The sequence below is a fragment of the Anastrepha obliqua genome, chromosome 5, assembly GCF_027943255.1.
Source record: "Anastrepha obliqua isolate idAnaObli1 chromosome 5, idAnaObli1_1.0, whole genome shotgun sequence".
Classification (NCBI taxonomy): Eukaryota; Metazoa; Arthropoda; class Insecta; order Diptera; family Tephritidae; genus Anastrepha; species Anastrepha obliqua.
The window spans coordinates 9,072,758-9,089,886 of NC_072896.1; the positions used below are offsets into that span (position 1 = coordinate 9,072,758).

At 41.1% G+C, this 17,129-nt stretch overlaps 1 protein-coding gene across 1 annotated transcript; it reads right to left on the bottom strand.

Annotated features, from left to right (window-relative positions):
- Nucleotides 1-3,180: 3,180 nt before the first annotated feature.
- Nucleotides 3,181-8,433, bottom strand: LOC129247367 (uncharacterized). The gene has a single exon (XM_054886482.1). It carries the CDS (start codon nt 8,431-8,433, stop codon nt 3,181-3,183), a length of 5,253 nt encoding a protein of 1,750 aa, XP_054742457.1.
- Between the last annotated feature and the right edge of the window lie 8,696 nt (nt 8,434-17,129).

The following is a 17,129-nucleotide window of genomic DNA, read 5'->3' on the forward strand; positions in this document are numbered from 1 at the left end:
TACGTAGTCATACTTTAAGTAAAAGTGCATCGAAAGTTACTTCGTATCGAAAAAATATGTTGAATTGGAGAGAAGAACTTTCTGTGATCCAGTAAAAAGTAGGTAAGCGAAGGAACAATTAGACGATATTAATGGATGTGCCTTTCCTCATGGATTGATTTTAAAAATGCAAGCGTTTGGGAATGAAAACAAATTTAGTCGAAATGCCTACAGGTCTTCATGTAAGATCACGGAAAAGTCCAAAAGCTTCTGCCGAAAGCCAGCAAGGATTTTCAAATCTAAACAATAAAGTGGATTCAAAGGGCAGCAAAAGCACAAAGCAGGTTCTAGTACTAAGCGGATGGGTTCCGTGGACGATAGCTGTGTGTGGCCCAGAGCGAAAATGGTTTCCATGGCAAACCTAGTAAGAACATATTTATAACTATTCCTTTAATAAACCTACGGTAGGTAAAAAGTAGGGATTCATAACTCATTAGAAAAATCCACCAATGCAATTCATGCACGGTCGCGTGAACGAACCGAGACAAATCCACAAAAGGAGATAAACTTAACAAGTTGAAAAGCGCGGTGTGTGCCTTAACCACAAGGGCGCTAATCTACAGACCGATACAAGCCCTCGAAGTTTTACTTAACCCTGTGAGTTTATCCGTACAACCTTTGGACATAGCTCAAAAGATATGAGAAACAGAGTCAAGGGGGGCTATATGACTTCGAACAGCAACTGGATGAAGAAATTCCGAATAACAATAGCAAAAAGGGGTGGAAAAGAGGAAAGAAACCTAGCTCAAATATGCTTGATATAAAGGGTGTTTTTTTTAGAGGTTAGGTTTTCAAGTTGGCACTACTTTTTTCGTAGATGGTCTTTTTGACAGCTGTCACTTGATTTATGCTCAGTTTGGTTTGCCATTTCATAATGAATAGACTTACACCTGAACAAAGTTTGCAAATCGTGCAAATTTATTACGACAATAATGGTTCGGTTCGCGCGACGCATCACAAGAAAATTTTGTTCAGCGATGAAGCTCACTTTTGGTTGAATGGGTATGTCAATAAGCAAAATTGTCGTATTTGGAGTGAACATAATCCACAAGCCATTGCTGAGACGCCGTTACATCCTCAAAAAGTCACTGTTTGGTGTGCTCTATGGGCAGAGGGAATCATTGGTCCATATTTCTTTAAAAATGAAGCCGGCCATAATGTTACAGTCAATGGAGAGCGCTATAGAGCCATGATTTATGACTTTTTCGTGCCTGAATTGGAGGATGTTGATGTGGACGACCTTTGGTTCCAACAAGACGGCGCTACATGCCATACAGCCAACGCAACAATCGATTTATTGAAGGAAACTTTTGGTGAGCGCATTATCTCGCGCCGTGGACCTGTGGCGTGGCCTCCAAGATCGTGCGATATAACATCGCTGGACTATTTCTTGTGGGGCTATGTGAAGTCGCTTGTCTACACAGATAAGCCCGAGACGATTGACGTCTTGGAAGAGAATATTCGGCGCGTTATTGCTGACATACGGCCCCAATTGCTGCAAAACGTGGTCGAAAATTGGGCCTCTCGGCTGGAATTTATTCGAGCCAGCCGCGGCGGCCACTTGCCCGAAATAATTTTAAAAACATAATGGCAAACCCTTATCTTTATAATAAAGCTAAATTCTTGGCCATAACATTAAATTATATACGTTTTATTTCATCTTGAAGACCTAACCTCTAAAAGAAACATCCTTTATTTACTGACGGCTCGAAAATGTTAGACGGAGTAGGTTCAGGGATCTATTGAGCGGAGCTAGGCGTCAGGCAGACAGTATCTTTCAAGCAGAAGTCTTTACTGTAGGAAAAGGCCCTTAGAGATGATCTACAATGGCATCGTTGTAGACATGAAAGAACGGATAGGCAATAGGTGTAACAATCTAGCCATTTAAAAAACCGCGAAAATCATGTGCCGACAGAATGCAGATAAATCCGCCAGATTCTTACTAGCCCTGTTTGGAAAAGAAAGCAGAACTATCGTAGGCATACTGACAGGCCACAATTTGCTAGCGGCACACGCATACAAGATAGAACAACAACAGCTCCATATTTTGCAATGAACTTGAAGAGAGGGAAATGTTAGCGCACATTCTATGTTCTTGCCCTGCGTTAGCCAGAACCGGATTGAAATGCTTAGGAGCTCAATAATTTGAGAAGTTAGACTGCCCCTCGCGGTTAGAGCTTCAGAGCTTACTTAGATTCACAAAAGACGCAGACGTATTGCAATATGTCTACTTAAATGAAACGAAACTAGAAGATGGTAGAATAGGGGCGCAAAACAATGGGCTCAAATTAAAAAGAAATCGATTCCAATAAGTCTCTACCCAACTAACTTCTATGCAGAAATGCATGCCTTTGAGATATGTGTGAGGTAAGGTCTCTGTAGAAAAATGAGAGGAACCCACATTTACATACTTTTGGATAGTCAGGCGGCTTTCAAAGCCCTTCTATCAACTACAATCACCTCAAAAACGGTATATGACTGTCTGAGTCTTCTTAATATGCTAAGGATCGTAAAGATAATATTATTGGGTTGGATTCCTGGATACGAAGGACACGAGGGAGACGAGAAAGCGGACCATCTAGCAAAAAAAAGGGCAAACATGTCCCTAATTGGTCTTGAACCTTTCTGTGGACTTACAAAGGGCCACATTAACGAAATTTTCAGGAGCTGGGAAGTGAAGAAGTTCGTTGAACCCCGGTGAAAGTCTATTGGTCAGCGACAAACGAAATAATTCCTAATGCCAGACAGAGGAACTTCTGATAAACTACTTGCACTTGGCAGAGTGGATGTTTGAAGATGGCAAGCCTTTTTGCCACCTGTTAATAATAAAAACGAAGCCGCGACTGCTCGCCTTTACTCCAATATTTCAAGTGCCGTATTTATTCAAGCATAACTGAATTTATACAATATGTGTACATACAATTCCAATAAACTCTCTTTAGTTCTTAGAACTTTACATGTTAGTTAGTTGTTGTTACATATTTGTCGCATATCGGTTTGCTTAGTAAGTAGGTAAAACTAATTTCAATACATGAGTGAGCGAGAAAAGTAATTGGAAAGATTGAGCGAAGTGAGTAAATTTGCAATAACGTTATGCAAAGGCAAATTCCAATGTGCAGACATAGCGGTCGCCTTCAACCTTTAGGTGAACGTATGCGTTAACCCTTGGACATGCTCCCCCCGTTGAGAGCCTTGAGGGTTTTCAACTTCCTCTACTGGTAGTAGGCATAGCTTTGTGATTGCCCGCCGGGTGACACCTGTGCTAGTTTTGATGACTGCAACACGAACCACATCATCTTTACCCTTGATTAATTCGATAACTCGTCCCATTTGCCACTTCATGGGTGGAAGATTATCATCCTGAATTAGAACCAGTGCATTAGGTGGAATGTTTGGTGTCTTCGTACGCCATTTTCCGCGCTCTTGTAATTGCGTTAAGTAAGCAGTGCTCCAAGATTTCCAAAAGGATTGTTGTATGCGACAAGTCTTCTGCCACTGACTTAAACGATTGCAGTCGATACTAAGCAAGTTCGGCTCTGCCATGGCTGTGAGTGCTCCACCAGAAAGAAAGTGAGCAGGAGTCAAAACTTCCAGGTCGTCTGGGCTTTCTGAAATTGGACAGAGAGGTCTTGAATTTACAATAGCAGTAATTTGACACACCAGTGTCCGAAGCTCTTCAAAGCCGAGAACAGTAGAGCCAATGGCTCTGCGAAGGTGATATTTTGCGGTCTTGACCGCAGCTTCCCACAGACCGCCAAAATGCGGGGATCGGGGTGGTATAAAACGCCAATCAATTCCATCGTCAAGACATTGTTTGTGAACTTCGCTAATATGTTGTTCACTAAGAAACAGCGCGCGAATCTCTTTCAATTCATTTTTTGCGCCAACGAAATTGGTAGCATTATCTGACCAGATAACCCTAGGTTGCCCACGTAAGCAAGTAAATCGCTTTAATGAGGCCAAGAATGAATTTGTCGATAGATCTCTGACTAGCTCCAAATGAGTAGCCTTTGTTGCGAAACATATGAAGACGCAGATGTAGCATTTCGTTGGTGGTCTGTTTCGCACTTCGGATTTGTAGCTGAACGGGCCGCAAAAATCTACACCAGTGGTGTAGAAAGGGCGTTGACTCCGGACTCGCTCGGCTGGTAGATTACCCATTATGTGCCTCATGAGTATTGGTTTTGCGCGAAAACATCGCAAGCATTTGTTGAGTACAGCGGTCACGCTTTTTCTTCCTCCAATAGGCCAATACTGCAAGCGAATTGTTGCAAGCAGCGCTTGAGGACCAGCATGAAGCAGCTTCTGATGAAAGTATTTAATGATACCATTTGTTAGTGGATGATGCTTGGGTAGCACGATGGGGTGCCTTGCATTGAAACTAAGATCTGCATTCTGAAGACGTCCACCAACTCGTATTAGTCCGGTCGCGTCCAGAAATGGGTTTAGCGAACGAAGATTGCTTGAAGAGCTGACTGCGCGTCCAGCCCTCAGCTCGTTGTAGTCGAGGCTCATGGCAGCTTTCTGCACCATACGAAGGAGCAAATGCGTTCCTGCTTCAATTTCTTCGAGGCTTAGTTGAGGCGATTCCCAGCGAATATTCGATTTAATTTTTAGAAAACGATTCACATACGCGTAGATCCTTCTCATAGAACGAAATTTATGTATATGTTTGCAGTCAATTGTATAGTCGATGATTTTAGGTGTCAAGATCAAAATTGTTTTCTTCCTTTCAAGTAATGCGTTGTCTACTTGCCTTATTTTAGGCCATTTGGCTTCATCCTGTTTCAAATATGATGGTCCTTCCTTCCATAATGTAGCTGCATCAAGTTCCTTGGGAGAGGCCCCTTTTGATAAGATATCTGCTGGATTGAGTTGGGTTGGCACATGCCTCCACGACATACCTTGAGTTAGTTCTTGAATGTTGCTTATCCGATTGGCGACAAATACATTAAAATTAGCGGCAACACTACTTACCCACGATAGGGTAATAGTGGAGTCTGACCAGCAGAAGAATTCACCCTTAAAAGGACCTAAAGTTTGGATAGAATTTAGCAACTCGGCTAACAACATTGCAGCGCACAGCTCTAATTTTGGAATTGAGAGTGTTTTCAATGGTGCAACGCGAGATTTGGAGCAGAGCAAAGATGTGCGAACTTCGCCGCCAATTTGTGATCGAACGTAAGCGCAGGCTCCATAGGCTGCCATACTGGCGTCGCAAAATCCGTGTATTTGAATGTTGTCTGCATCCAGCCCAACAAAACGAGGGAAGCTCATTTTTTCCACAAAATTCAAATTCGCACAGAGTTGAATCCAAGCAAAGTGTAATGACTGAGGAATGCTTTCGTCCCAATCTAGCTTCTCTTTCCACAAACTTTGTAAAAATACCTTAGCCTTTAGCACAACGGGACCAATGAGGCCAAGTGGATCGTAAAATCTAGCAATTACTGATAAGACGTTTCGTTTCGTTGCTCGTGCCGGTTCAGGAAGTGGATCCCAGAGGAAAAGAAAATGATCGCGTTTAGGGTCCCATGCCAGCCCTAAGGCTTTAGTGATATCAATGCCATCCCCGAACTTTAAAAATTTCTCACGATGTGCTGGGTCAATTTTTCGCAAAATGTTTACACTGTTTGAGCACCATTTTCTTAGTATGAAGTTACCCTTTTTTAAAAGCTGCTCCGTCTGTGTCATTATTTGCAACACTTGTTTCTCAGACGCTCCGCCTGATATTAAATCATCGACATAGAAGTCGCGCAAGACGATTTCTGAACCAAGGGGATAGTTCCTTGCTTCCTCAATTGCGAGCTGCTGCATTGCCCGAATGGCCAGAAATGCAGCGGGCTTGGTACCATAAGTGACTGTATCTAGCTTATATATCTTGAACTCCTGGTTGGGCTTATCGCGCCATAATATGCACTGCAAAAAACTATCAGATTTGGATATCTTGACGGCCCGATACATTTTGCAAATGTCGGCTGTCAAAGCGAATTTGTGCGATCGAAATCTTAACAACGTGTCAATTAATCTGGATTGTATTGTTGGACCTGACATCAACAGGTCATTCAACGAAAATCCAGAACTGGTGGGAGCGGACGCATCAAATACTACGCGCAATTTAGTGGTGGTGCTGTCTGCCTTTATCACGCAGTGATGAGGTAGGAAGTTTGTGTGAACATCCCTGGGAATGACTCCTACCGGTGACATATGTTTAAGTTGAGCATATTCAGTTATGAACTTAGAATATTGTTCCTTTAACTCGGAGTTGTGTGTGAATCTTTTCTCGAGATTTTGAAAACGACGTACTGCTTGCGAATAAGAATCGCCTAATTGCGAAATACTTGATTTAAAAGGCAAACTAACTAAGTATTCTCCTGAAGTTAATCGGCAATAATTGTTGATAAAGTGTTCTTCACAGGCCAAATCTTCCTTAGAACGCTTCACATTTTCCATAGTGTGTCCCTCTACCTCCCAAAAATTTTTAACTAACTCATTAAGGTCGCAATCCATTCGATCAGATGTGCATTCCCTAATAGCAACGGAGTGTACAAATTTAGTTGAGGAGCAATCGAAATTTCCTGACACGACCCAACCTAACCTTGTTTTTTGCAGTACCGGTAGGCCTTTGCTTATGCGAATTTGTCCTACGCATAGCAGCTCAAAAAACAGACTAGCTCCGATCAAAAGATCAATTTTCTGGGATTTGAAAAAGGTTGGATCCGCTAACGAGATATTGGATGGAATCTTCCATTCGACGTTCGAGATGTTTGCTTCAGGTTGATATGTGGTTATTGTTGGCACAACAACGGCCGAAATAGGTGTTGAATATGTACGATCTACCGATTGTAATAGCGTAGTTGCATACTCGCTCGAGGTTATGTCTGATTGACCGATTCCCGAAATATGTGTAGTAGCCTTTGACTTCTTAATTTGCAACTGATTAGCCATATTTGCTGTTATGCAATGAAGTTGAGAAGCGGAATCAAGTAGGGCTCTGCACGGTATGAAAGTACCTTGACGACTTTTTAGCATCACAATGGCAGTGGCTAGCATTACTACACCTTTAGGAGATGGGTGAAAGGTCTGCTCGGGATGCTCTACGACAAGGGATGTCTTGGCACTAGGAGGTGCACCTGTGTCTTGCGCAATTGTTTGCGGAGATTGCGAAAAATGAAGAAGTGTATTATGCTTAGCTGAGCAATGCTTGCAGCTGCTTGACTTACAATTTTTGACGACATGTCCCTTTTTTAGACAATTAATGCAAAGTTGATGCCTTTTAACTTCTTGAAAGCGTAACGAAGGTGAAAGGTTTAAAAATAGAGAACAAGTGAAGATTGTATGTTGAGTTGCATTGCAAAATACACAATTTTTGATGGCGCTAGTGGTAACAAACGATTGACTACGATTATTTTTTCTACTTGTCACCTGTTTTGTGGGGGCTGCAGTAATTGTATTGACGCTTTCCAATATGCGAACTCTCCTTTCCAAAAAATTGGCAACAAGATCCCACGAAGGCAAATTTTGAGTTGGTGCTTCTTCTTCCCATTTCGCTTGAGTACCAATGTCTGCCTTGCTGATGACTAAATGCGTGAGTAAACCATCCAGCAACTCCTCATTTGTGGCGATGGTTTGTAATGCACGCAGATGACTAGTGACCTTGTCGCTGAGCTCCCGTAAGCAAACTGCTGAACCATCGGGCACTTTATCCAGCCCGAAAATATCCTTGATGTGTGCCTGAAATTGAACTCTCTTAATGTCAAATCTTGCCTTTAATAATTTTACCGCTTTTTCGTAATTCGCATCATTTATTTCCAAGGAACGGACTACATCCAATGCGATGCCGCTTAGGCATGACCTCAAGTGCTGGAACTTTTCGATGTTGGTCAGTGTCGATTCTTGACCTACGATAACATGAAACATGGCCCAAAAATCCGGCCATTCTGTAACCATTCCGTTAAATCGGGGCAGCTGTAAAGCCGGCAAACTCGATTTATTTGGACGCGATGATGTGTGCCCACCTAGTTCGTCCGCCATAGAGTAGTTGCGCGTAGATGATGTAGCACATGATATTGAACGCGAGCTAAGTACCTTGGTAATGTTCGCTTTGATGGACACATATGCCTCCGAAAATATCACCCTTGCTTCGCCTTCAATTTCCGCGATGTCTTCCCTCTCAAGTTGAGACTGCGTCTCTTCGAATTGAGTCTGCAGTCTGTCAAGTTGCTCCAACTTCACTGCCAGTGTTGAATCATCAAGACCTTGAAAGTTATTCTCGTCCGCTTCGACCTTCAATGTGCGGATTTGTTTGAGGAACCATAAACTCTTTCGTCTTAAGAACATATCGCTCGAGTTTCCTACTGGGACACTTGTATCACGCTGTTCGTGTGTTTTTGGCATTTTACTGTATGCAGGCTTCAAGTTCCGCTGAGATATGCTTCGACTGCCGGGTGCCTGCGCTTCCGAAAATACGATGAAATGTTAGCTATAATGATTGTGCTGCCCAAATGTGCAAATGCGCAGCCCGGTATGATATCCGAAGAAAAATATATTGTTGCTACTGACGCTTGCGCCTTCCATGTACAACGCACCAGCAAGATCTTCACAGCTTGGCTCACGATTTGAAGGTCAAGCGAGACTTCCAATGAACGCCCAATAATATAGCTGTGCCAGTTGCGCCTTCAAATGACGAAAAATGTTGATTTGATAGCGATAAATAAAATGCGATTCCAATAACGACAAATTAAACGGTTCGATATAACTGATGCTAATTTACTGTTCGAATAACAGGTAAATTAGCTTTATGCGACGATGTACTATAACGTGAAATTGATCACGTCGGGGTCACCAAATGTTTGAAGATGGCAAGCCTTTTTGCCACCTGTTAATAATAAAAACGAAGCCGCGACTGCTCGCCTTTACTCCAATATTTCAAGTGCCGTATTTATTCAAGCATAACTGAATTTATACAATATGTGTACATACAATTCCAATAAACTCTCTTTAGTTCTTAGAACTTTACATGTTAGTTAGTTGTTGTTACATATTTGTCGCATATCGGTTTGCTTAGTAAGTAGGTAAAACTAATTTCAATACATGAGTGAGCGAGAAAAGTAATTGGAAAGATTGAGCGAAGTGAGTAAATTTGCAATAACGTTATGCAAAGGCAAATTCCAATGTGCAGACATAGCGGTCGCCTTCAACCTTTAGGTGAACGTATGCGTTAACCCTTGGACAGTGGACTTAAAACTTTTAACTGATTACCTCACAGACCAGTGTACCCTGAGATATCACTTAAACAGAATTGGCCCCTCTGAGACCATCACCTGCCGATTCTGTGAAATGGACATTGAAGACTCAGCACACATTATTTGTAAATGTCCTACACTAGGCAGAAAACGACTACAGCACCTTGATAGTATTGCTGTACCTTCATATGAACTATGGAACAATAAACTCCAGAATGTGCTGAAATTTTTAAAAAGCCTCAAAATATAGGGTACCTCAGCAGGCTTTGCAGAGTAGATCTACTTCGGTCGCAATGCGCAGTAGCCTAATAATAATAAAAGGAAACGTAAAGGTCTAGCTCCAGCTGGTACCATTAGGGTCGATGTGATGGCTTTCAGCCAGGCAGGTCAACCTAACTTAACCTATCCTTGTGAAGCCAACTAGAACTTACGCTGCAAGTATATGGGGCAAAGCCATGCAGTTTAATTATATTCGCCGTCTTCTCCGCTCGTTCCAAAGAAATTTCGCTGTACGAGCGATTGGCCAGTTTCGGCCAATTCGGCTCAGGCGCTAGCAAGGTTCACGACGCTGCATCTTAAGATAAAGGAAATTATGCAAATCGAGTGCCAATCTATCTGGAGTATATGATGAAGCATTAAACGTTATGCTTGAACAACGTACTGCACCTAAAAATCAACTACATCCTTCCGACCGTCAGTCTATACTTTTTGAAAGTATAGCATCACAACAGGAAGCTGACAATATTATCGACGCAAATGCGACCCACACATCTATACCGATGGAAGCAAATTTGAAACAGGCGATTGTGGATCAGCTTCTGTTGTTCATAAACAAGATGATGACTGGACGTCACATAAATTTAAATTAAATGACATATGCACTGTCTTACAGGCTGAAGCGCTAGCAATTGACGCTGCACTTAGGTGGGCTCAGAAAGAATTGAAAATGGAAAAACTAGTCATATATAGCGACAGTCGCTCTTGCTTGGAAGCTATCCAATCGGAGAAATCTTAAGCCCTTAATAGCATCAATTCATCAGCACCTGCACCTTCTTCGCCAGGGACACAGAATTGACTTTTACTGGGTCAAATCACACATCGGTATTGAAGGAAACGAGCGCGCAGATGAGCAGGCAAAAGAAGCTACAAATCAAGGAGTTGATCGTGTATACACTGCATTTCCTTTAAGCTACGCTATTCGGCAAATTCGTCTTAAAATATTCGAGTCATGACAACAGGAGTATTCCGACGATACAACTGGCTGCATTATGTTTTCAATAAGGCATACTTAAAGCGATTCAAAATCATTGACGAAGACTGGTGCCCGTGTGACCAACTCACTGTGCAGTGTGTGCATCATCTTTTGCACGACTGCCCACGCTTTCACAGTGCACGACAGAGACACGAAACGTTCTATGCACAATATGATATTCCAGCATTTAATATTAAACAAATTTCAAAATATCCTAGTTTGATAACATCATTCAATGATTTTGTCAAAAAAATTATCGATAATTTAAAAAACTGCAATACTTCAAACATTCGTACCTCATGACTTAATCATAATAGTAATAGAGTAGAATAACTGATGAACTGTCTGTATCCAATCGCAGGCATTTTTATATATATATTTCAGTTGGCTTTGTTAAACTATAAAATATCATATTGCACACACATATGTATAAAAATATTTGCACTAAAATACAAATTAATTGAAATAATAAACTACTCGAAACGCAGTAAGCGCGCAGATACTAAGGGGAAAAAACCCTTGTGAAAAAAGCCGTATAAAAGACAGACCTATGACGAGTTTTGCTAATTGCTGCCTACTTCAGATTAATATAAAATGGGTAGTATCTAAACCTGTCGTATCCGCAGGCGTAGAAAAATGATGCTTAGATCTTCGCTTTGCGACTGAAAAGAGGATGCTGAGATAATTTCATCCAATTCTGCAGGTAGCTGTTACAGCAACGATACAAAGTAATGCCAAATATCATCCTCTCCAGCCAGTGTCGTCAGACGAGGTACACCAGAATTGAGTCCATAATAGTACAAGGTTGCCCATATTCGACGGACCCGACGGATTTCGATGACTCTTTGGGCCCATTCCAATCGACGAGGCTTATCCGCAGGCAACAATCTTTGCGTCAAATGAATCTTATACGGGAATATATGCAAATCAATGCGCATTTTGGGATGTCCTTGGTGACGCCTTGGTCGGTTTTGATTTGGCGTCTTTGGATTAGAAAGAGCATCACCAGTCGAAAACCTTTCATACAAATGTTTAATGGTGTTCTTAGAAGGGGCACTTTTCACATTATTTAATTTTTTACACGCACGTTGAGTTTTCAAAATTGAGTAAAGTCATGTCTGTATACGAATGAGTAAAAAACAGGGTGGAAATTTAGGAAGTGAAATTAGAAATGGGCACAGCATTCATAGCTGAGATTCAGACCTCGCCTAAAGTCGATAAAGAACAGATCAGTTCGCCCTTTAGTTCAGAGAATTCTCTTCTCTTACGGCATCATATGATGAAGACCATTGCTGTGCGCTGCCTAGCGGGAGAATGCTAATGTATGATTGCTGCAATGACGACAAAGGCATCGAAAGCGTTGAAAACTATCTCTACCACTGTTCTACCAGGCTAAGGCACGTTGGCTCTACTTAGAAGAAACATTTCTTTGACATCCTTTTACACCTTTGCTTGAGGAGCATTTACGCATTTCTAAGCTTTCTTAAACGGATAGACTGAATCTATTGCCAGGATATGTGATATGTGAAAATAAGTGCGTCTGCTTTCTGAATACGCGGGCTCCATAAAATACCCCACATCTAACAGACACCAGATTATAATATACAGATGAATGAGTTACTTCATTCAACAACTTTGTTCACATTCTATATTTCCTAGCATACTTTAAGGCACTTAAGCGTTAAAATGCCATCAAACCCAGTTGAAAATGTGTGTCTAATTAGCATAGCATTAATTAAAACTCGTTCCTTTCAAATACCTGGTGAGGTAATGTGCTTAGAGTGTTAAGCTGTAAAGCCAACCAAACTGGGGAATTGGCGAAAGTAAAATTTTGAATTGAAAATTTATGGCGAAAGTGCAACAAAAAAGTGAATGAAAAAGTTGCTTTACTAATACTAACGCAATCGAATAGAGCTATTTTAAGCTTAACTAATCCTGTAGTAAATTAAATTAGTTTGGAACTAGCGCAGAACTAGTGCATTACGGATTGGTACTAGTTCACGCGCTATGCCCAAGTAAAGCTTTTACTGGCATACTTTTACAAGGCGGCGCCCTGTGAGTTGGCTATTTTTTATCACTTCTTATGAACTATTATTTGCTTTAGACAATTCATTCCCTTGTATATTGACCGGCAGAATATTGGTATGAAGTTTGAAGGTTGTAGGTGCGATTCTGCGAGAGAGCACACAATTTTTTTGCGTTTGTTGAAGCTATGAACGAGAAAACGGTACTCGTCCTGAAAGTGCTGGCAGGAGACGATTTGGAGGCTTTTTTCGAATTATGGAATACTTGACAAGATTCACATGGGGATGGTTGAAGGCAAAAGAAGGATTTCACATAGAAGATAACAACAAGTAAATATTTATGGTAAATATGTATGAAATATAAATAAAATGTTTGTAGCTTCAGTATCATTACTAAATACCCACACCTCGTACAAATATGTGGCATAAAACACCCTTATGGATATTAGCAGTTAATTCTACATAGCTATCAGTCAAAAGTTATTGTCCAGCAGTAAATATACATCAAATTTTTGTATTCCATAGCTGGATGTATACTCGTGCATGTATGAGTGTACACTTCTTCACTAGCGCATAGTTTTATGAACTCACGAGCGTAGTGAAGTGAAGTGAAGTGAAGTGTGCTTTTGGATTTGCATTCAGCTGTTGTAGCCAACATTCAACCAACTGGCAACCGAGGAGCTGCGAGGATAATTCACTTTTCATGTGTGTAGTGGTTAACTACATATGCGAAAAAAAAATTTTATTACTCGCTCGAGTTGCTATCGTTCAGTTTTTAGTTGATGCGTGATAGTCGTGCTCTTTCTTTTTTCTAGTTTTCTTTGACCACGCTACCCAACGGCTACTTCATTTCAATGAGCAGAGTTAGTAGAGTAGCTAAAATTTATGGCGCTGTTTGTGCTTGTAGTGGGACTCCCGCATTTCCGAGCGACTTGTTGTTAGGTTGATATAGCACAAAGATACAGGCATACAAACATATGTGTGTAAGTGACCTGTGAGGTCACAGTATAAGCTGGTTTGTGAGTTTATGGAGAAGAGCTTTTAAAGAGGAGAATCCAGAATCAGCCCTGCAGGGAAATTCGTTTTTCTTTCCTTTGCCAAACTTTAGCCAATACAAGATTACGCTTTAATGGGGACGATTTAAGATTGTAGATTTGTGGGGGGTTGGACAAGTCCAAGCACTTAGTCTGGAAGACTATTGTACTACACCGGGATAGATTACAGTGGAAGGAATTGAGAGACAGGATAGTTGCATTATGGATGGTAGGAAGGAAAAATTGGGTTGAGGTCACTCTTCCGTGAATCTTTTGGATTAATTCATGAATCTTAAGAGATCAGGAAGAGGAAAAATATGAACTTTATCCATACTCAGAACATCGCACCCCATTAGCCAAAGTTTATTTCTAGAAAACGCCGGATAGCTACATAGAAAATGATCTGCATTCTCTTCGTTTTCCCGGATATGCAGGATAGGGATATTGGGTCGTTAATAATTCCTATGGTAGCCATATTATGGCCACAGACGTTGAGCTCTGTGATTACAACCCTCAGTACTCTCAGTTCCTTCCTACAAAGTTTTAGCAGAAAGTTCGCTAGTTTCCTATTTGGTTCTTTTACAAAGCACTTGGCTACTGCAGGAGCCGACCTCAGATCAACGACTTCTATGGGTAGACCGTATGAAGTCGTCAATCTATAGTTGAATCGATGCAGAATTGCCACCTAGAAAGGGTTCAGGGCCTAGTGGTATGCTGGCTTCATTAGCGAGTTTAACAGCCAACTCATTCCCTGTAATACCACAATGTCCGAGCTACCAAATAAGACAAACTTTGCTGATTGTAAGCTAATTAATAATTAAAAGTTGGATCATCAGAAGAAGTTGGATGGATTGACATGAAAGTGCGCTGTGCACTTCAATTATGAGATCCATTTCGTCTTCCGCTGCTCAGAACACTTAAGCCAGACTCATTTCTCCTAAGAAATCTAAGTTAGTATTGCGCTGAGCTGAACCTAAACGCATTTCATCTGCCAATATCAGACCCAGATGTTTTCTTCTTTTTCTCGAGTTGGATCTCATTCGAGCAGCAGGTGTGTTTGTTTCCTCGGGGATTAGATGAAATGAGACGATGAGGGTCACTAGACCGCATTCCGGAGCTTCTGCTAAGTAAACTTTTGGAATTTAAGCTTTTTCAATTTGCGATTTAACAGGTTAATAACTAACAGAAGAACAAATGTTTAAAGTATCATCATTGGTGGAAAATTAAAGCCGGTGTTTGGAAAGTGAAATTAGAAAAATATATATCTTATAATTATTCAATTACCCCTTATTGTGTGCATCTTGATGTTGTTCCACAAATAAAGAGACCTGCAATTTTAAGCCGCATCCGAGAGGCAAACGGAAGGACCCTTTTCATGGCCGAAATGCACACGGAGGTTTGCCGTTGCCTGCCGAGGAAGAGCCCCACTTACTTAGGTGGTAACTACAATCGATGGTTGGTCTTGGCCGCTACCAAAATGTTGCGCCAATCGTCTCTGTATTTCGCGCGTTGACGGCAATTCGAAACACCAACGGCAATCAGGTTGTCATCGACTTGGTCTTTCCAACAACGTAGATGAGGATGTCCTTTTTGCGTCCTTTTTTGCGAGTTCTACCAGTACTTTTCGTGATTGTTCATTCACTCAACGTGAATTAGCCAAAGCAGGCGCTGAATTTTAACGCACTTCACTACCTCGTTGTCAGCGTACAGCTCATGCTTCCTTCTTATTCGGTATGTATCATTCACTTGATTTCTTTTTCAAGACTGAAGAAAGTTGCACTGCCCGCTGCATAATGCTGAATATCATCAGCATGACACTTTTATAGAAAATAGGGCCGAAGATGTCGATATTGGCGGCGCGAATAGTTTTCTCCATCATCAAGTTGAAATAGTCGCATAATAAGGAATCGCAACCGCTATTAGAAATCATTTTTTGTATCATTTGTTGTTTCATGCACGGATATTCGAAGCTGTGATCTACCGGACTCGTGCACGCACCAACCCATTTGGCCACGGCAGCCGCCTTAACTTAAATAGTTGACTCAAACACTTAGCGAAATTCTTGCATAAAACTTAGGGCTTACTTTTGATATTTTCCTTTTTTTCATAACAATAAAATATAAAATTTTAAATTTGCATTTCCCAGTGCAAAATTAAAAATATTTTAATAAAATCATAATTTCTTAGACGTACACATCCTGTTCGTCGATTTCAAACAAGCCTTTGATAGTATCCTCTGAGACAAAATCCCAGAAGCGCTCTCCAACTTGGGTATCAGCGACAAACTTATTCAGCTGGTCATTGCAACACTAACTAACACCACTGGAAAAGTAGTTGTACAACAAGCAGTGTCAAAGCCCTTCGAAATCCCCGTGGCGTAAAACAATGCGACGCGCTTTCCACATCTTTATTTAATCTCCTTCTTCACTATGCGATAAAACACGGAAACCTCTTTAGTCGCTCAGGAATATCAATCGCGTACGCGGATGATATCGCAATAGTGGCAAGGAACAAAAGATATCTCATTGAAACATTTTGTAATATTGAATTTCGTGCAAAATCAGTAGGCCTTAGAATAAATGAAGGCAAAACTAAATATCTGAAGGGCTCCGGCAGCGAAGAAAGAGGAAGTCCTGAAAACATCCAAATCGGGACATTAACCTTTGAAGGTGTTCAACACTTCAAATATTTGGGAGTGTTAATAAAAAATGACAACAGTAGTTACGGCACAATACAAGACAGAATAATGGCAGCAAACAGAGCATATTACGCCCATACAAAATTGCTGAAGTCCAAACTGCTCACACGTGAATGTAAACTCTGCCTCTACCAGTCAATAATACTACCGGTGCTGTCCTACGGCTGCGAGTGCTGGACATTGACAAGCAAAGACGAAAGTAGCCTAAGAGTTTTCGAGCGAAAAGTACTCCGAAGGGTGTTTGGCCCCATACGCTGGGCGCATGGAAGACAGCCGCCCCCAAAAATCTTTTTTATCAACAAATTGTCTAATGACCCGAGCACGAGGACGACCAAGGTTAACCTGACTTGACCAAGCCATAGCCGACCTGAAAAAGCTACGAGTTAGGAGGTGGAGATCTGTTGCTATGAACCGTGCAGATTGGGAGAGGATTGTGGATGAAGCTAAAGCTCACCCTGAGCTGTAATCGCTACTTGATGATGATGATGATCATTTTTAAACCTGTGGGGATTAGTGTAGACAAGGTTATTATCATCTTTGGGGTGGCTGATGTGAAGCTAAATCCGAAAAAATTACGCTATTATTTTGTTACTCCCGAACTTTCGGGACAATTTTTTTTTTGTAAAGTATGCGCTAAGCATCAAATTGGAGATAATTATTAATATACCGAAATTTCGGGATTTAAAAAAAACAGTACCGAAATTTCGGGATTTCAAAAATTATCTCTAGTTGAATGTTTTAGCGACTACTTTACAAGCCCCATCGCAGGCAACATTTTTTTCATTAATTTTTTTTGTAAGCCGGATTCAAATAGCCTTAGCTTAAAAACTCGCTTAAAAG

What these genes read in the sequence shown, in the direction of transcription:
- LOC129247367 (XM_054886482.1), bottom strand. Translation starts at nt 8,433, where the DNA reads ATGCCAAAAACACACGAACAGCGTGATACAAGTGTCCCAGTAGGAAAC.